General features: G+C 61.3%; 3 protein-coding genes across 4 annotated transcripts; 2 read left to right on the top strand and 1 right to left on the bottom strand.

The window, feature by feature from the left end:
• Positions 1–191: 191 nt before the first annotated feature.
• On the top strand, positions 192–5,601 carry MUTYH (mutY DNA glycosylase). Its single transcript, XM_054213073.1, has 15 exons — positions 192–378; positions 568–689; positions 1,384–1,423; positions 1,784–1,857; positions 1,993–2,034; positions 2,122–2,193; positions 2,384–2,497; positions 2,773–2,870; positions 3,148–3,292; positions 3,559–3,634; positions 3,708–3,893; positions 4,032–4,177; positions 4,396–4,548; positions 4,688–4,738; positions 5,014–5,601. Exons 1-15 carry the CDS (start codon positions 273–275, stop codon positions 5,116–5,118), a joined length of 1,530 nt encoding a protein of 509 aa, XP_054069048.1. The 5' UTR covers positions 192–272; the 3' UTR covers positions 5,119–5,601.
• Positions 5,602–6,222: 621 nt separating this feature from the next.
• Positions 6,223–9,129, bottom strand: HPDL (4-hydroxyphenylpyruvate dioxygenase like). Of its 2 annotated transcripts, none has more exons than XM_054212288.1 (2): positions 9,074–9,129; positions 6,223–7,912 (listed from the first exon to the last, which is right to left on the bottom strand). In XM_054212288.1, the coding sequence occupies exon 2, from the start codon at positions 7,899–7,901 to the stop codon at positions 6,717–6,719; it is 1,185 nt and encodes a 394-aa protein (XP_054068263.1). In that variant the 5' UTR covers positions 7,902–7,912; positions 9,074–9,129; the 3' UTR covers positions 6,223–6,716. The 2 variants fall into 2 exon arrangements, with proteins under 2 accessions (XP_054068263.1, XP_054068262.1); XM_054212287.1 differs by having other exon boundaries at positions 9,037–9,083.
• A 1,461-nt stretch (positions 9,130–10,590) lies between these two features.
• Positions 10,591–14,341, top strand: LOC128913894 (selenoprotein Pb-like). The gene is made up of 5 exons (XM_054212244.1): positions 10,591–10,744; positions 11,559–11,776; positions 11,886–12,098; positions 12,556–12,691; positions 13,343–14,341. Exons 2-5 carry the CDS (start codon positions 11,574–11,576, stop codon positions 13,586–13,588), a joined length of 798 nt encoding a protein of 265 aa, XP_054068219.1. The 5' UTR covers positions 10,591–10,744; positions 11,559–11,573; the 3' UTR covers positions 13,589–14,341.
• Positions 14,342–19,599: the final 5,258 nt, after the last annotated feature.

Below are 19,599 nucleotides of genomic sequence, written 5' to 3'. Positions count from 1 at the left end.
CTGACCTCCCACGGAGCGCTGATTGGCCCCGGCGCTCCGGGAGGTCCCGCCCCCTCCGCAGGGCGGGAGGGCGCGAGCCCCCCCCTCCCTCGCGCCAATCTCCGATTGGTCCAGGCGCGGAAGGTGGGCGGTGCCGGTCGCTCTGATTTGTTCTCCCCCCACGGGAGGGCGGGGCGCTTGAAGGGGAAACATTTTCCCGGGAAAGTGTCACGCGGCGCCGTGCCGCTCCCGGTCCCCAGCGCCGCCGGGGCCCGGCTCGGCCCGGCCCGGCTATGAGCCAGCTCCGGGCGGCGGCGGCCGCCGGGGGTCTCCGGCGGAGCGGCGGCAGGGCCGTGCCGGCCGCGAGGCGGAGCAGGAAGGGGGCGTCGCCCCGCGGAGGTGCGCGGTAGCGGGAAAGGCTGGGGGGAGGATGGGGGTGTGCTCGCCGCGGCACCGGGCCGCCAGCCCGGGCAGTTACCGGTGCCCGTCCAGCCGGCAGCGGCTCTGCGGGGGCTCCGTGGTGCTGTGGTCGGGCTCCGCCCCCCTACATCCCCTCCCCGCCCTGACCCCGCGCCGCTCTCCCGGCAGGGACCCAGGCTCCGCCGCCCACCCCGCACGTCTTCAGCGACCCGGCTGAGATCGGGGCCTTGCGCCGGAACCTGCTGGCTTGGTACGACAGGTGCAAGCGGGACCTGCCCTGGAGGACGCTGGTAAGGGGCGGGCAGCGGTGCTGTAGCGGGGAACCGGTCCCTCAGCCGTGAGGGAGCGTCGGTGGGGTGACCACGGTGTCATTCCCTGCGCGATGCATCCCTGACTGCATGGAAGTGGAAGAGGGCGTTGGAAACGGGAGCGTGCTCCCAGCAGGTCCTGGCGGCGCGGCGGTGGGTGGCCTGTCCCCAGGTAGGAAGGGCACGGGGCGAAACCACGCTTCTCACACGCAGCCCCCAGCCTGGAGCTCTTCTCTGTTCCTGCCTGTTTTGTTTTGTTTTGTTCCTGCCTCCGTGGTACCCGCAGCAGCGAGCGCGGCCTGGAAAAGGGTTTCTGTGTACTTGCTTGTTTTTACTAGAGCTCCCACCTGCTCGGCCTGGCACCAAGCGGTCGGGCGGTGGTTGGGGTGCTGGGGGTGGGCATCAGCTTTACAGCAGCGTCTGTCTGAGTGGTGCTGGGAACTGCATGGCCCCTCTGTGGGATTTAAATCTACCCGCGATTTCTTCCTGTGCGGGGGGGCTCAAGTCTGGGACAGGCCTCTGGTGGTATTTTTGAACCCGGGGGGAATATTTTTATGCAGATTCCTATGCAGCGTTCAAAACATGCTGCAAGCAATTTTATTTTATATGCAGGTCCCCTCTGCGCTGGGGTCCTGTGTCACCCAGTCTTTCTCACTCCTTCTTCTTCCCCTTTCAGGCAGCAACTGAGACAGATGCCGACAGACGGGCGTACGCAGGTGAGGAGCAGGGACTGCGCCCCAGTGTGCGTGGGGTGCCCCACTGCATGTTGCCCACGCCCCCACCCCAACAAACGTCCATGTGAGGGAATGTGGCTTTAGTTGCCATCCTTGGAATAAGCTGCCTGGGGTGGCTACGAGAGCCACTGACCCCACTCGCAAGGCACTGTGGGGTCAGAGAGCCCCCTTTAGGCCTGGGGGAGCTCCCATGGGACAGCACGTGGGGAAGGAGGGGGGTGGGAAGGGGTTCTGTGAATTGGATGGCGCTGTGATGCACGTAGCCAGTAGTGACATGGACATGGCAACGAGGGGTGGGTGGTGTTGGTGCCTCTGCTCTGATCCCTGCCCGGCTCCCCGCAGTGTGGGTGTCTGAGATCATGCTCCAGCAGACACAGGTGGCTACTGTGATCGACTACTACAACCGCTGGATGCAGGTGACTGCTCCTCACGGAGTCCTGTGCCCACAGGCTGCCCCTTTCAGAGACCTTTTCCGCTGCCTCTGGCAGATCCCCAGTGGCAGAGCACGGCTCTGCTTGTCCTTGACTTGTCCCCTTCCCTCTGTACTGCAGAAGTGGCCGACGCTGCAGGCTCTGGCGCAGGCGTCCCTGGAGGTGAGCATTGCTGGGGCTGGGTGCTCTCCCTGCCCTCATGGCTCTTCCCAAGCCCCATCCAACACCATGCTGTCTCTCTTGGAGCAGGAGGTGAACGAGCTGTGGGCAGGACTTGGCTACTACTCCCGAGGGAAGCGTCTGCAGGAGGCAGCAAAGAAGGTCGCATGGAGTTGGGCCTGGGGGGCATTTCCAAAGCCCTCTGTGGCCTGTGGGTTGGTGCTGGCTCCCATTTGCCCTGCCTCCCTGGGCCACAAGGCTACAGAGGCTAGGATCCGATCTTATTGTGGGTAAAATGGGTTGTACGCACACACCCCGGCTACTCCCGTGACCCCGGCCCCCTCTCTGCCAGGTGGTGTCTGAGCTGGCCGGCCGCATGCCCAGGACGGCTGAGGACCTGCAGAAGCTGTTGCCGGGAGTGGGACGATACACGGCGGGAGCCATCGCATCTATCTCGTATGGACAGGTGAGAGCTGGGTGTCAGTGGACTCATCTCCCCTCTCTGCCACCCAGCCCCGCTCCTGGTACGGTTCTGCTGGCGGGTGTCACAAGCCGGGGGCTCCCTGGGGCTGTGTTTGACTCTGCCTGTCCCTCCTTTGTGGTGTGCGTCACCCACTGCCCAGCTCAGCCTGCAGGTCAGCCTCGTGTGTGTCCCCCCTCTGTCCTGGGAGCACCCCAGCTCCCTGCCTTGCTGGGAGCACGGGCACCTCCCAGCGTGGTAACTCCGGCTCCTGGTCCCAGGCGACCGGTGTCGTGGATGGGAACGTGATCCGGGTCCTGTGCCGCCTGCGGTGCATCGGCGCTGACTCCAGCAGCCCAGCCGTCATTGACCAGCTCTGGTAAGGGGAACTCTCCGTCCCTGCAGTGATCGTGTCTGTGCTTGTTGGCGGCTGAGGGCGGGATCACTCAGGAGCCGTGGGGAGCTGAGCCTGCGGAGGGAGGGAAGTGTCGGGTGCGGGAGCTCTTGGGAAGCCAGTGCTGCTGGGAGTGGCGGAGAAAGGAGCCGTGTTGCCTCTGCCTACCTGGGAGCATCCCGCCTCCCAGGCAGGAGGTGGGCAAAGGTCCATGGGTCCTCTCCCCGCAGAGCCCTGTGCCGCTCACTGCTCTTTCTCCCAGGGACATGGCCAATGCCCTGGTAGACAGGAGCCGCCCGGGGGATTTTAACCAAGCCCTGATGGAGCTGGGAGCGACCGTGTGTGTGCCCAAGGCCCCGCTGTGCAGGGAGTGCCCCGTGAAGCAGCACTGCCGAGCGCAGCGCAGGGTAAGTACGGCCCCAAAATCTGTCTTCTCCCTGCCTGCGGGTGGCCCGGGGCTGCCAGCTGTCCCAGGGGGGTGGCAGAAGGTCACCCCAGGTACCTTCTGAAGCTTCTTAAGAGACACCCCTGTCCCAGACGGGTGCTGCAAGCTGTTCTTTGCTGGGCATCGTGTCCTGCATCCTCACTGGGTGCTGGCCCCGAGGGGTCACTGTGCATGGGGACAAGGTGGGATAGTGGATGAGCCTGTCCCTATTCCTGTCCTCCATTCCAGGTGGAGAAGGAGCTGGCCTTTGCCTCCCAGAAGCTGTTTGGAAAACCCACCCCAGTGCCTGATGTTGAGGACTGTGGTAAGTGCCTGGGGAGATCCTGTTGTGGCTCTGGGTCTGGGCCCTGTGACAACTGTTACATTGGTGTTTGCAGGTGTTGGGGGCTGTCCCCTGTGCCCCCCAGCCATGGAGCCGTGGGACAGCAGCCTGGGGGTGACCAACTTCCCCCGGAAAGCAGCGAAGAAGCAGCCACGGGTGGCGCGAACGGCCACATGTGTGCTGGAGCGGAGGGGCTGCCACGGGGCCCCGGAGTACCTCATCGTACAGAGACCCAGCTCGGGTAATGGGGCAGGGCAGGATGCGGCCCCTTCCCGCCTACATGATGGACAGAGCAGCCTGGGAGCGGGATGTGATGAGACTCAAGTGTCCCCAGACGTGCCTCTTGCCAGCTCTTGTCCCCATTGTGTCCCCTCCCCAGGTCTCCTGGCCGGGCTCTGGGAGTTCCCCAGCCTCCCGCTGGATCAGGATCTGCAGGAGGAGAAGCAGAGGGAGGCACTGGCAGATCACCTCCGGGCCTGGACAGGGTGGCCAGTGGTGGCAGGAGGCCTGCGGTTCGTCGGAGAGGTGAGCCTGGAGCAGAGGTATGCAGTGTGAGCCCCCTGTGCTCAGCCGCAGGGGACGTAGCATGGAGGGAAGAGGGTCCCCCTTCCCTGCTGCCACCCCTCCCAAGCCCTGACCTGCTCCTCAGAGCCCTGGCAGACTCGGTGCACTTGTGAGGCTGCTGAGCAAGCAGTGCATCCCCTGCTGCCTGCGCATTTCTGTGTCTTCCCATCCCCTTGCAGGTCGTCCACATCTTCTCCCACATCCACCAGACATATGTGGTCTATTCCCTGCCCCTGGATGGGGATGTGACCCTGGACCCTGCCTTGACCCCATCCCGCTGGGTGACGGAGGAGGAGTTTCACGCCTCAGCCGTGTCCACAGCCATGAAGAAGGTACCGGCAGGGACCTGGGCCTTTCCTCCTTTCCCTTCATTTCCCTGGGGTCCCGGGAATCCCCCCAGCCTCTGCGGGCTGTCCCAGCTCCAGGACCCGGCTGCAAGTTCAGCTCTGGGCTCTCTTGTGCTTCCTTCAGGTGTTGAAAGCCCGTGAGAAGCAGCGTGGGGAGGAGAGCAGCCCTGGCAAGGTGGGCATCGTTGGAGGGTCTGCAGCCCTGAGATCCGCTCCGTGTTGCTCTGGGCCGGGCCCCGGTGTGCGGAGCTGGAGCCCCCCTGGGCTTTGGGGTCCGGCCAAGGAGCATCCCCAGCCTGGGGCAGGGCTGTGTCTGAGGGATTTGCCTGCCTGGCTTTGCCCCTGGTTGTCCCTGATACCAGGGTCCCCCCCCTTGCCTCAAAGGCAATCCCTGAAGGCTGTGGGGGCCTTTGGGGTTTGGCTTAGCCCCAGTGTGTGTCTCTCCTGCAGGGCTCCAAGCGGAAGAGGGCGACGAAGCCACAGGGAGCAAACAGCACCCGCCCTGGGACGCAGCTCTCTCTCCGCGCCTTTCTCCGGCCACCCACCTCCCCGTGATGGCACCTTTGACATCTGAGACCACCGGAGACCTGCACTGCAGTGAGTCCTGCCCGTGGCACCGAGGTGGTGTCCCCCACGCTGCTGCGTGCCCAGCCCACAGCGCTGTAATGGTCTCCTGCTCCTCCTTGCAGAGAACACTGCCTTCCCCAGCTCACCCGTGGGAGTTGTGTCTCGATGGGCTAGTGTGGTCCTGGATGTGACCCAGAGCCAGGGTTGCCCTCCCCGCTTGGCTGGAGCCCTCCTGGGGTTATCTGGACTGGTACAGCTCAGTTCTGTCACTGTGGACTCGCAGCAGCAGAGGTTTCTCTGCAGCAGCAGGAAGGCTGGGGCTGCATCGCTCCCTGGTCCATGCTTGCCCCTCGGCCACCAGCCAGTGACTGTGAATGCTGCTGTACCCTTCCTGGCCTCTGACAGCCCTTTTTATACACTTGTTTTTACTGAACCTGAGCCACAGGCTTTCTAATAATAAATCTCCTAAAGTGTGTGGGGTTTTTTTAAGTGACTTTCTGCCTCTCTTGTGCTGTGCTAAGCTGGGGCTGTCAGGCAGCCTGTGGTTGAAGATGAGGATGGCTGTCAGGATGTGCACGTCTACGCTGGGGACAGCAGCGATTTCTTGGTTAATGCATCTGTGAGCCCCCGTGGCTGAGTATTAATTGCTGGTGACGCCGAATAACGCACCCAGAGCACCTCTCCTAGGAGTGCAGGCATCAGCGCCCGTGGGCTGCTCCTCAGTGGGGCCAAGCAATTGTCCCATGGGCTTTTTGGGGGGTTTTAGCTCCCTTTTTTACCTTTTCTGTCAGGCTGTTCCCTGCTGTCTTCATGCTGTGCCTTTCCCTGACTGTACGTGATGCACAGTAGCATCCTTGTAAAGGTACAAATCCAGGAGGCTCTTCCCAGGCGGTACCAAGGGTTTTCCTCCTCCCCAGGCTTGTGTCCCCCCCTGGGGCTGGCAGGGGCCAGGACAAGGGCGTGTGGCTTCAGTTTAGGGACTGCAGGATGGGACAGCCTGCCTCAAGGGGTGGAAAGGGCCCTTTCATCCTCACCTGGCACTCAGCAGATCTTAAATGGGAGGAAAAAAAAAACCAAAGCAATGGCTGCAGGTTAATTCTTTAATTAAGAGGAGCAAGAGGCCATCAATTGCCCTGCCCAGGGGCTGACCATGCTCTGAGTGGTAACTGTTGATGAGCTGCCATGTCCATGGCCCCTGGCTTATCCACTCCCCTCTGACAGCCCCTCATCCCCCTGCGTCTGGGGCTGGTAGTGTGCTAGCAGCGTCCTTGGCCATGCCGTAGGCACAAGTCTCATTAAATTAAGATTAAGTTAAGGTAGAAAGTTCTTCATGTGAGGTCAATAAATCACTGGGAACCCAGGGAGGGGGAGTAATCACCCTCTGTCCCTTGGGGATGCTTGGAGCCCCACTGGACCTGGCTCCAACCAACCTGCTGTCACGCTGAGTGGGCTCTGGGTTGACCTGGAGACCTCCTTTGGTCCCTGCCCACCTGAGCGGTGCCGCAGGCATCTCTACAGCAGCGTCTTACCCCAGGGTTGGATCAGAGAGAACGAGGAGCTGAGGGAGGAGGATTGCGGCGTTGTCGCTACTGATGCTGGTCCATATAGACCTGCACAGCTTTCCATAGTGCCCGTATATTGCCTTCCCCAAAGCCTGGCGCTCCCCTCCGGTCAATGAGCTCCAGGAAGAAGGTCTCCTCGGAGAAGATGGGATGGGTGAAGATCTGCATCAAATACTCCTGGGAAGGGCTCTCTGCGGCACCAGTGCCCGGCCGGTCCTTGTCCCCAGGCACCGTGGTGTCCAGCAGGATGCCCAGCTCCGCCAGCATACGGGGGTCCTGCCCAGCCCCCTGGATCTCCTCCGCTTTGCCCCCCTGGCTGTAATAGGTGGTGGGGGGTGTGAAGAACCGTGCACCCCACTGCTGCAAAGCCCTGGTTGTGGTGACGATATCGGTGGTGCGGAGGCCGACGTGCTGGATCCCAGCCCCACCGTGCTGCTCTAAGAAGGTGTCAACTTGGTTGGTGCCGTCCTCCGAGAGGGACTCAGCAAGGATGAGCTTGCAGCCGTGTGCCGGAGTGCCCCGGGCGCTCTGCAGCGCGAGGAGCAGCATGCCCACCCCCTGCCCCCCGAGCACGTACCCCTCAGCCGGTCTCTCTTGCGGGTTCAGCAGGAAGCGGCGGAAGCCGAAGCAGCGCTGGTACCAGTCCAGAGCCGCCCGCGCACCGCCCCGTGGGCAGACGTATGTGATGTGGTCAAAGTGGGTGATCTCAATCCCATCCCTCCTGGCTGAGGGGGCTCCTTGGATGGGCTGGAAGCCAGGAAGGAATGGTCCTCGGTAGCGGGATCGGTCCAGAAGGGTATGGCTGATGTTTCCCACAACGGAGCTCACTACCCCATAGGTGACGGAGCCACCGTCATCCCTCACCTCAGTGGGGGGCACCGGCAGGGAGCATCCCCAGCTCTGCAGCTCCTTGCAGAGCCCTGGCACATTGTCCACCTCGAAGCAGACGTTGGAGGCTGTGCCCAAGGCAGGCTGGGGATCCACATCATAGAGGAAATCATAGGAGGAGGCACCGGCGGGCCCTGGCGCCAGGCGCTCATTGACGAGGAAGACGGCGGATCCCTGTCGCAAGGCCAGCTGCCGCACCCGCGGCGTCTCCCGCATGGCCACCGGCTGGAAGCGAAAGGTGGTAGCCAGGTCCTGGACCCAGCCCTGCCTGTAGGGCATGTGGAGGGAGATGAAGCAGGGGCGGCTCAGCGAAGCTGCCATGGCTGGGCAGGCTGTGGGAAGGATGCATGGGATCAGGGGGGCCTTGCTGGCCACGGGAAGTAGCCATTCCCCCACCTTGCACAGAGCCCGAGTGCATTTGCATGCACAGATGCACACGTGTGTAAATTTGTACCCCTTAAACATGTGTATTTTAAATAAGTGGATCTCACAAGCCAATATGCGCTGTGCAAGGTCACCCACCCAGCAAAAAGCTGCCCAAGGATGCCGAGCATCTTGCCACCCTTTTGCTACGCTCCTCTGCCCCATGCCTGAGGTTGCAGAGGAGGAAAACCCTGAGTCTTGACCACAGCAGGCCCCCTCTGGAGCCACGTGTCCCTCAAGGGTGCCACAGGGAGGTTACCGGGAAAATCCAGGTGAGGGAGGTGTGCTGCATGTGTGAGCAAGATGATGGGGACAAGGGTTGGGGTGTGGAGGGGGAATGTCCTGTACCAGCAAGCAGGAACATGGAGGTTGGACTGGTAAACACAGAGCAACGTGCTGGTTACAGCTAAAAGGCTCCTGTGCTGTCCCAGTGCTTGTCGGTGGTGTCCCGCGACTGGTGGGGGCAAGCAGTGGGGTCACAGCAGGCTGATGTGCCCTTTCCCTCCCCAAAAAGGACAGAGTGGAGCTGCCACACTCCCCACAACAGGCTTGGGACAGTGACCTTGTGCTGGGGGCGCAGAGGGTGAAATAGGTGGGACGTTGTGGGGGCCGCGACCTCCCTCCCCACCCAAATACCCGTCACACTGAAGGGGGAAAAAAGATCTGTCCAAACCCCGACTCGGCACCACCTCTCAAGAGCATCCCGCTGAGGGCTCCTGACCCCATGCCATGCACCAGCCGCCCTGGCCGGACCTCACTGGGCTGTAGCGGGGGAAGACCTGCTATTTATTCCCCTCCATGCCCTGCTGGGACCCCCAGCTGCCCCACACCAGCCCGGGGAGGGGTGGGGGGGTCCTTGCTGGGGTCCCTACCCCAATGAGCACATGGGCAGGGGCCGGCGCTCCCTGCCTCCCTCCCTCCTTCCCTCCTTCCCTGCGGGATCAGCATCGCTCCCGCTCTGCCCCCGCCACGGCCTCTCCCTCCGTCACCCCCAGTCCTGCCACCGCCCCCCGCTCCCCGTGCCCCTGGGGACCTGCAGGGCCCTGGGTCACCCTCGGCCGGCGGCTCACCGGGGTCAAGGCTGCGGGCGAAGGGGATGCCGGGGCAGGGGCCGTCCCCGGAGGAGAGGCGGTTCAGTTCGCTCCTCCCCGGCATGCACCAGGCCATGGCGGGACGGGAAAGGGGAGCTGGAGATGCCAGGGAGGCTGCAAAGCAACCTGCCCCGGCCGTGGGGAAGCCTCCCCGGCGGGAGGAATCGGTGGGTGCCGTCCTGTGCAAGGACGGGGCCGGCAGACATGGCGTGAGGCCGTGCCGGTGCGGCACGGCAGCTGCTCCGGCAGGTTTAAAGCCAGGGACGCGTGGCTGCCGGACGCTGCGGGTGCCCAGAGTTTATGTCGGCCCCAGAGGCTCCCGGCTGCGTGTGCAGAGCAAAAAGCTGCCCAGGCTGATAACTGGAGGCAGCGCGGCTGCCGGCTCGGGGAGGAGATGAACCGGCTGCCAGGCGGTGGCTGGGGGTCCCCTGGGACCGGTGATGAAACGGCTCGCGTTTGTGCTGGGTCATTCCCTGCCGGCCCGAACCCCACTGGGGCAGGGCATGCAGCGGGGTGTCCGTGCCCCGGCGCAGTGCTGGGTGCTTCTCGGTGCCCGGGGTACCCACAGGGGTTTGGGGGGAGCAGTGAGCGGATGGGGCCTGACAGCTCTGCGGAGGGTCCGGTGTCGGTCACGGGATGGGTTTGCTCCATGCTAACCCTGCTCAGCTGCACCTCATCCCTGACCCCAACCCATGGCCCCACGTCCTTGCTGACATCCCCCTCAGCCCCAATTCCCTCTTTCTGGACTGCTCATGGCTATTTTCAGACAAATCCTCCCCTCTTCATGTGTCCGGGACTGTGTTGCTGCCCCCGTTGTTGTCTGTGTCTGCTGCCCTTCCCTGCCTTATCATGTTTTTGTACAGAGCCCAGGTACAATAAACTGTTCAAATATTTGCAGAGATGTCCATGTGCAGCCAAAGTATTTGGCTGGTGGGGGGAATCCACCTGAGCTGTGATTTCCCAAGGGAACACCGGCTCCTCAAGCCACCACAGCCCCTCATCCCAGCGCAGGGCAGGGCAGGAGGCACGGGACCAGAGGCTGGGGGCTTGCTGTAGGGCCAAGCATGGCCCGAGAGCGGCCATAGCACTGTCTGCTAGGATGGCACAGCCTCTGGGGTGGCACCCCGTGGGGCAGGGAGCTCCAGCACCCCAGGGCTGTGGGGCAGGCACCCATCTTTTTGGCTGTAGGGTAGCAGAGGCTGCACTGGCAGCTCAACCCAGGACCTTGTGCATGGATGGCACTGTTTGGTGTCACCCCATGGCACCCTTGGCAGTGCTGCCAGCCCTCCTGTGCCCGTGGGGGGTTTTCAAGCAGCCATGCCTGGCTTTTCCCCACGGCACCGCCTGGCACCCTCTGTGCCAGCCCAGCACCAGGCACCGCTTTGCCCCAGCACGGCTCGGGCTGGGCTGCGGCAGAAGGACCCCGGAGGAGGGTCACTGAGGGGGACAGTGCCTGCCTTGTTGCAGTCCCCCGAGGCAGGCGGTGGTGGCCGGGACGCAGTCCCTGCTCCAGCTGGGCTCTTCTCCTCCCTCTTGGGCGGGGAGAGTGGACAGAAGATAAAAGGGAGACCCGGGCCAGCTGGGCATTGCCAAGAGCCGCTGGGGCCGGGAGCAAGGTCTGGCCGGAGGACAGCAGTGAGGAGAAGAACGGTATTGAGGGCCCATTCTCGCATGGGAGAGGGTTGAGAATTGGGGGTACATCCATCCTGACCAGACCCCACAGTCCCCTGCTCCCTCCCCACCTCCCTGGATCGTCCCTCCCAGCCCCCTATCCTCCCCCTGCCCATTAAGCGTGCTGGATGCTGGAGGGATGGGGCATATCTTGGGGCGGGCAGGGTTAGGGGGCTGTGGGAGGAAGGGGCTTCAGGCAGATATTGGGGGCAGGGAGGGGGTTAAAGGCTCTGTGCACCCCCTAAGCGCTTCGTGGAGCGTCGAGGACTCTCAAGGTGACTTGAAGGTCACCATGCCTGTCCCACTGACTCCTCGCTAGCAGCCAGGACGATGGGGGCTGCATCCCTGCCCACCTCGGGGGCAAAGACAGACCCTTGGCCATGGCTGGCTCTGGCTGTCGGGGTTGGGGAGGTGGAGATTCTCCCCCCGCCGCCCATGGGAGAAGGTGCCTTCATCATCGCCCAACACATGGAGCGGGTGCCTCGTGGCCGGGGGGGACACCATGGCACACAGCTGTCGCAGCGGGTGCCCACAAAAGCTGGCAGCAAGGGCACAGCTCTTGTCGGGAACTGGGCACCCCGATCCCCCCACCTCATCCCCCTTGCCTCACTCCCCCCGGCGCGGGGGTCCCAGCTCCCAGTGCCATGGTGGGACCAGTCTGACACTGCCCACCAGCCTTTTTCTGACCCAGAGGGGTGGCGGGGAGTATTGGGGTTGCAGTGGGGCTGGGAGGACCCTGCCGGGTTGATCCTTGGGGCAGAGGGGAGACTAACACCCTGTTTCCCCCCGCCAGGGCCGGGGGTCCAGGATGGGGCTGCTGGTGCTGGCCCTGGCCACCTGGCTGGGGCTGGCCTCGGCCTCCGAGGGGGTGGCCAACAGCAGCCGGCTGTGCCGGGAGGCACCGGCATGGAGCATCAACGGCTCGAGCCCCATGGCGGGGGCGGCGGGGCAGGTGACGGTGGTGGCCCTGCTGAAGGCCAGCTGACAATTCTGCCTGCAGCAGGCCCATAGGTGAGCCCTGTTCCCCCCACCCTCCACCCAGTCCCCGCTATCTAGGGGACGCCATAGCGGCCCCCCGCCACCCCGGCACACCCCCTTCCCAGCGCCTCCTTCCCCACAGCCTCGGGGGCCTGCGGGAGAAGCTGGCCCGGCAGGGCACGGTTGACGTCCGCTACATGATCGTCAACGAGAAAGCGCCGCTCTCCCACGCCATGTTTGAGGAACTGAGGCGCCAGGCCCCGCCAGACGTCCCCGTCTTCCAGCCGGAGCCAGGAGAGCCCGATGTCTGGCAGGTCCTGGGGGGTGACAAGGACGACTTCCTCATCTACGACCGGTGAGCGTCCCCCATCTCAGCTGAGGCTTTCCTGGTGGGTTACAGAATGTTCGGTGGGCTTCCCAAAGCTCCCCCATGGCTGGGCTCCGGGGAAGACCCAGGCCCCCCGCCTCAAGCCGGGCCATGGCTTCTCCAGTACCTGAAGGGGGCTACAGGAAAGCTGGCTGTTTGCAAGGGCATGCGGCGATAGGACGAGGGACAGTGGTTTTAAACTAGAGCTGGGCAGGTTTAGATCAGGCATTTGGAAGAAGTTCTTTACAATGAGGGTGGTGAGACACTGGAACAGGGTGCCTAGAGAGGTGGTGGAGGCCCCATCGCCGGAGACATTCAAGGCCAGGCTCGATGAGGCTCTGAGCAACCTGATCTAGTTAAAGATGTCCCTGCTTACTGCAGGGGGTTGGACTAGATGACCTAAAGGTCCATTTCAGCCCAACACATTCTATGATTCTCCCCACAGGTGCGGCCGCTTGGCTTTCCACATCCAGCTGCCCTACAGCTTCCTCCACTTCCCCTACGTGGAGTCGGCCATCCGCTTCACCCACAGCAAGGACTTCTGCGGCAACTGCTCCCTCTACCCCAACATCACCCAGGAGGTAAGGAGCAGGGATGCTCGCTGGAGCCAGGCTCCCTTCTCTCCTCTGGCATTGCACAGCAGGAAAAAAACCACAACCTTATCTTCACGTCGGGGACAGGCTCTGGGTTGGCAGCCGCCCTCATCCATGGTTGAGAGGGAAGGTGATGAAAGGTCTGGAATAAGGGCAGTTAAATAGGTCAGAGCTTTCAGATGAGAAGGGGGGAACTAAAGAGGTCATAGCCCAGATCTGGAAAAGCTAACTATGGTCACTGGCTGCTCTGATATAAGAGAGGGGCAGGCAACGGACCAGAGGGGGCAAGCTCAGAGCAAAGACAAGAACGTAGCTCTGGGCTCAGCAGGCCATTAGTCACTCCCTAGGAGAAAAATCCGTCTAGAAATACTAAATGCAAAGTCCCTTCCCGGCTCAGGAATTTCCTGGACCACAGACAGCTTGAGCCAAGGGATGTAGGTACAGAGGCTTGTGCTCTATGTGCTCCAGCCTCTCCTGTCCTCCTTGCACCCTGGGTTGGGGCTGGAGAGCCTTTGCTCTGACCCACACAGCTTTCTGTATGGCGGATGCTGGTCTGCTTTCACAGGCGTGCTCGCAGGCTCATGGTGGGGCTGTGTGTGCATTCGCACACTGCACCAGCCCTTGTCTCACTTTCCCCAGGCTAACAGTACCATGGAGGTGCCTGTAACCCCGAGCCCCCTTCCCAAAGAAGATGGGAAGGAGTCAGTGACCCCCATCCACCAGCACAACCCCCTCCATCCTCACCACCACCATGAGGTCAGCGGCGAGAAAGCCACAGATCTGAGGGGGGGCCACGAACCTGCCACCCATGCTCACCACCACCACGGAGACCACGGCCAGCCCCATCACGAGGGGAAGAAGCGGAAGGAGGGGAATGAGCACTAAGCCAGGCTGGGCAGCATCGAAGAATCTAGTAGTGTGCAGACCATGCCAACTCGCTTCCCAGAGGCACGGAAGGACCATTTTGGGCTGCTGGTCACCAGCAGCGTTGGTGTAACAACCCCCTCCAGAATCCCCCAGGTGGGTCATACTCCCACGCTGTGACCAGGGACGAAAATCCCCCTCAGACTCCCAGAGGTGCTGCATTTTCAGCCCCAGGAATGAGTTCTGACCCTTCCTCTGCTGCTGCCTGCCTTTCCATGCTCAATGAAGCCCGTGGTGCAAACCGGGAGGTCCCTGGTCACTGCTGGCTGACACTGCATGGAGCAGCAGGGCAGGGGTGGAGGGGACAGAACTGGGATGGGAGCAGCACTGCTGACATTCTTTGGCCATCCTGGCACCCCTGGGTGTCCTGGCTGGGACGCGAGTGGAGGAAGAGCATGTGCCCCGCAGGATGTGATCCCAGGGGATGGGGGCACTAGGAGCGGTGGGAGGTCGCAGCTCCCCATGGCCCAAACCCTGTACCCCCATAGCTGTCACATCCTGGGGACCCTCCAGGCCTTGCACACGGGTATGTGCAGTGGTGATGGGTGGCCGCAAGATGGTGGCCTTGTCCCCTCTTGGAGACCTAAGGGCTGTATCCAGGGCCCACAGCCCTGGGAGGACAGGGTGAGGATCCTGGGGTCTCTCCTGGGGGAGAAGCGAGATCGGGGGGCGATGCGGATATCCAGAGTATGAATAAAACCTCTGTGAAGCGAACCCGGCTCAGCTTGGTCTCTGGTGGGGTCCCTTCCCCAGAGAGGGTGGGGGGTTTCCTCAGCGGTGCTGGGCTGGCCCTGGGTGTTTCTCTTGGCTCAGGGAGTGACCTGGGGCGTGCTGTGGACCTCATGAAGCAGCAGCCAGTGGTGATTTGCATTCCCCTGTGTAGAGACGGGGAGATAAAGGGGTTGAAGATGCAAGAGACCCCTTCTCTTCGTACCTTCTGGTGACCTCCTGCCAGGATGTGCACCCAGGGCGTAGTCCCCCTGCCAGGGCAGGGCATTAACCCTGCACTGCCAGGAGGAAGTTTGGCTCAGCACCTCGCTCTCTGGCTTGTAGGTGTGATTTTGGGGTGCCTGCCCTGAGCTGCTGTTGTGAGGCCAAAGTTCATCTTGACCATCTTGTCCCCAGTGCCCAGACCTGTCCCCATTGCGAGCATATCGTGGAGCTCCCCAGCCCTCAAGCGGTTGGGCCGTCCTCACGCCTGTCTCAACGTCATAGCCCTTCACTCCATCATCCCGTGCAGCCCCACTCAATGCCTCCCCTGAACTCCCCACCTCCACTCTGAGCCCCACAGCCCGAGCAGGGAGCAGAGATGTTTTTTCCATTCAGTGTTTAGCCGTGCCAAGTCTGGTGCATGTCCTGCTGATGATGCTCTGAGCTGAGTTTCTGCACCCCTCTGCCCTGTCTCTGCCGGGGAATGCTCTGCCCAGTGACTGGGGCAAGAGCCGGAGTGAAGAGGAGCTGGTCCTCATGGGGATGAGGGCAACGGGATCAGGTGGGTCTTTCTCACCAGCCACCGGGTGCTGGCTGAGACCCTGCTCCCCCTCCTCCATCTCTCTTGCTCCCTCCCTCCTCCTCCTCTCCCTTCCTCCTCTACCTGCTCCCAGCAGCCCACAAGGGCACCTCTGTCTGCTGCTCCTGCCATCAATATTGAGGTTATCTTTTTCTTCTGGCAGCTGCTGTAATTGAAACAAAGCAGGCCGGGCCTCACGGGCTCCACTCCTCTCGCTCATTTTGCTGGTGCTGCTGAGACAACTAATTCATCTTATCGATGCGTGGTTGGCCTCTTTTCCACCAGATCCAGGCAGAACCCTCTCCCCACCACGGCTGGTGGGAGCAGTCTGTGTCTCTGCGGCGTCCTGCTGGGTGCTGCCAGCCCCCCAGCCTCTGGTCCTCAGCTTGCAGCAGCTGGGTGCTGGCCACCAGCAGGAGATGCCAGAGGAGCCAGCCAGGGGGGAGAGGTGCAGACTGGAAGGATGCTGATGGCTTTGTCTTGTTCTTTTGTCTCCTGATGCTTCCTCAGCCCTTTTGTGAAATTCCACATCCTTTCCTTGCACAGCTCCTCAAGGTGTCCCTGGCAAGGAGGTGACAGGTGATGAGTGGGACATACACAGATTTGCAGTCGCTTGCTGACAACCAGATCTGCAATTAGCAGTGGCAGATAGAGGGATCACAGCCGGTGCTGGGGGGGTAGCCCAGTGGCACTGTGCTGCACTGCTACCGTTTGGCTACCTCCCAGCGGACAAATTTCCAGCCCTAAAGGCTTGGGTTGGTATTTTGCTTTGGGGAGAAAAACTGAGGCATAGGAAAGAGCTGTGACAGTGTTTGGGTGAAGTCCTACATGTCTGAGTAACGGCCAGGGTTTAGGGTGAAGCCGATGCTGCTCCATATATTATCGTCCAAGGGCCTGAAGGGTTTGGGGGTGCTGTGTTTGGCCCCCCGTGGCATCACTGCCCTGAAAGCTGCCAGAGACCTGGAGATCTGCAAAACCTGTGTCGGTGTCTGCACTCCAGCGGCGCTGAGAGAGAGCTTTGCTTCGAGCTGGGTGGAGGAGAGGTGTTTCAGGGGAGTCAACAGGCTCTTCACATCACTGACGTCACGGGGAGTGATGCTGCTAGTAGGAGTCAGGGAGCCCCAAGGTGTGCTCAGATGTCAGGGGGGATGGCTCGGCAAGGTCCAGGGCAAGAAACGGTCTGAGTTCAGGTCCTGCAGCGCGGTACCCTGTTGTCTATGACTGTGCCACCGCCCCGGAGGAGGACAGATCCCAGTCCCACATCACATGCAGCCTTGGCCCTGTGTGCTGTTCCTGCTGAGGGCCAGGCAGAGCCTCTCGGGAGAGGGGGAACATCCAGTCCTAATGTCAACAGAGGCCTCTTGTGCAGCGATGCTGTGTCAAGAAGAGGAATGGGTCCCTCCTCCTCCACCCATTCATCTGGCAGCCGGGGCTGGCATGCCGCCAAGCCAGGCTGCTTTGGAAACATTTCATTGAGGAGGCAGCTGAGCCTAGGAAAACAGAATGAAAATATACAGAGAGATCACTGTTGTTAGGCAAAATAAATGCGGGCGGCTGCATTTCTGTCCCTGAAGTCCAGCCCAGCCAAGCCCCTTCTGCTTCTATGGGGTGAGGGTGAATGCTGCTGCCTGGGGATGGTGGCCGTGTATCTCCATTGGGTTAGGAGCTGGGGAATGAGGGCTGAAGAGATCATCTCCAGCTTTGGCCAACTTGCTGACATCCCTGGTGAGTAGGTCCAGACTCATCTTGGTGTAGCGTCACCCAAGGAGATGGGACAGAGCAGAGAAACAGCTGCAGAAATGAGCCAGCCCCAGTGACACGTGTCCCCTGCATGGCCACTAGTGCTGGCGGCTGGTGAAGACGGGGCTGAGGAAGTGCGTCAGATTTAGCCCTCGTTCATTCCTGCCTCCCTCCCCAACACCAATCACGGGTCCTGGCTGGGCATGAGGCCACCCCATGGGGCAGACCCCAGTCCCCAGGTTTTCAAAGCCGCGTCGGCTGGCGTGCCCCACATTTCGTCTTCTGGCAGAGGGAGAGCAGACTCACCCCAAAGCAATACCCAGGGACAGAGGGTGGAGGCACCTCTCTGACTTTTGAGCAAAGGTGCATTCAACAGGTTTGCCTCTCCCTTGTTTCCCCCACAACCTCTGTCCTCCCTCCAACGGCCTCCAAGTCTTTCCCCAGCCATTTTCTGAACTATAAGAGACTCACCCCAGCTCTTTCCCTCCCTCCTGGTGGGTCCAGAGTGGGTTGGGGGAGGCAGAGCTGGAGCCCCAGCCCCATGGGACGTCAAGGCTCTCACCCCTGCACAGGCACCCTCAGTGCCAGCGTGATGCAGCTTTGCGTGGCTTCACCTCCTCTCTTTGTCCACCCAGCGCAGTTCGGCCATCGCCGTGCAAGAACATGACAGCCATTTCTCTGTGCTGCTGGTTTCTAGCCCCTGCTTTTGCTCGCCATTGATGGCACGGAGGGAAGAGTTTGCTTCTGTTATTTATGGTTTTGATCTGGGGGTTGAAAGGAACCCAGTGTGAGCAGACAAAGCCCAACCAGCAACCTAGGAGAGATGGATCTCGCCAGCCCAAGATGAGCAGATGCCCAGGGCTGACACTGGATCCCGTGCTTGTCCCTGTGTTCATAGGAGCTTTGCTAAAATTCAGGCTCTCCTCCTTTTGCCCTCCCGCCAGGAAAGTAGCTAGCAAGCTACTCCTTTTTTGCTGCCGTGTGAGGGGAGATTTGCCGTATCTCTCTCCATCCGTCTCTCCTCAAGATGAGCTGGGGGTGACGTTTGGTTTCCAGCTGAACCACGGCGCAGTGCTGAGCCGCCACGTCCTGGTCTTGCATCGGGTGGCTTCAAGTGGCACAGCCTTGTGCCAGGACTGCCGGTGCCTCTGCCACAGCTTTGCCGCCGTCTGCTGCCGGCTCCTATGCGTGGAGCGATGTGTGAGGACACGCCGTCGTGGAGGGGAGCTGGGATGGGATGGGCTGTTAAAGGGAACGTCAGCGTGGTGCAACCTCCCCTCATCCCGCTCTGCCCCGACTGACCAATGCCGAGGGCAGCACTGGGATCTGGCCTCAGGAGTGGGTTCTCCACACCACAGGGAGCTGAGGTACGTGACCATCCACCATGGGGAGTATACTTGCCCTGCTTGTAAACGAGCTGAGGGAAGAAGACAAACCCTTGGAGCAGCCATGGAGCTCACCAATGCTGAGCTGCGGTGGGCGTCTCTGCAGCTGCTGTGAGAGCCCTGATAAAGCTATAAAAGAAAAGCTGAACTAATGATGTTTGTTAGTTTTTACTATGGAAGAGGTCCCAGGCTGGACCTTTTTTTTCTTTTTGTTCCACATGGATGTGCCCGTGGAAAGGGCTTTGGAATAAATTGTTGAAATGAATGGTAAGGCATGACCCAGACCAGATATTCCAGGTTTCTGATCTCCGGCTCCTGAAGCCTGTTGCTGAGCGTGGCCTGGGACAATGGCAGCTGTGACAGTGATGGTCCCAGCGGTGGTGGGGGCTGGCACAACGGTGCGGACGACTGTAAAGACCAGCAGTACCAGGCACGAGGAGAAATAGTATAAATTGGAATGATTCGACTTTCGTCAAAGCTTGTTTTTTATTAGGTTGGGGTTTTTCTGCCCCCAGCCAATCAGCATGCAGCAATAGGGCCACATGGCCAACTAGCATCCAACGGTGTGGCCAACCAGCCCCGTGGCACTGGAGCTTCCCAGCCAAGTAGCCAAGCGGCAATTTAACCTCCCAGCCGATCAGCTATGGGGCAAGTTAACCTCTCAGCCAATCAGCCATAGCGCATTGTAATCTCCCATCCAATCGGCCGTGTGGCATTGTAATCTCCCAGCCAACCAGCCACAGGGCATTGTAGCCTCCCAGCCAATCAGCTGGTCTGCCCAGCCCGCGGGAGCCTTTCCCGGCCGGGCTGGCAACTGGTGTCCGGGTCTCCTGCCTTCATCAGCGACGGGCTCCAGCGCTCCCTTGTTCCGGTGTTAATTGCTCTCCGTCGCTGGGATTTTGTAGCTTCTCTTTGACTCCGAATTTGCCCAGCTTCCAGCCTCTTCTGTGTTGTTTTTTCGCTCGCAGGGTCTGCGTGTACCTTCTCTCCATTACATGGCTTTTTCTTTTCTCATGAAGTTGGTTCAGTGTGTTGTTTCCCCCCGGTTTCATTTCTCCCTCCTCCCCTAGAAGACCATTCCCCACCCGGAGTTATTTACATTTTAATTACCATTTGCAAAGTGTGCTAAATGCAGAGGGTAAAAGGCTGGGTTATCGCGTGATCTGCCGTGGGTTCGCTGCCCAGGGAGGGGAGGGGGACCCTGGGTGACAGAGGGACGAGCCTCAGCCCCGGCTTGTCTCCAGCTGCCCGCCCCGGCCGGACCCCACGACCCGCTTGCGTCTCCGAAGCCAGGGCAGACCCGCTGCTAAAGGCTAACGGGAGTGTTGTTTACGCCT

The sequence above is a fragment of the Rissa tridactyla genome, chromosome 8 (assembly GCF_028500815.1).
Source record: "Rissa tridactyla isolate bRisTri1 chromosome 8, bRisTri1.patW.cur.20221130, whole genome shotgun sequence".
NCBI classification, from domain to species: Eukaryota; Metazoa; Chordata; class Aves; order Charadriiformes; family Laridae; genus Rissa; species Rissa tridactyla.
This window is presented reverse-complemented; position numbering and strand designations above follow the sequence as displayed.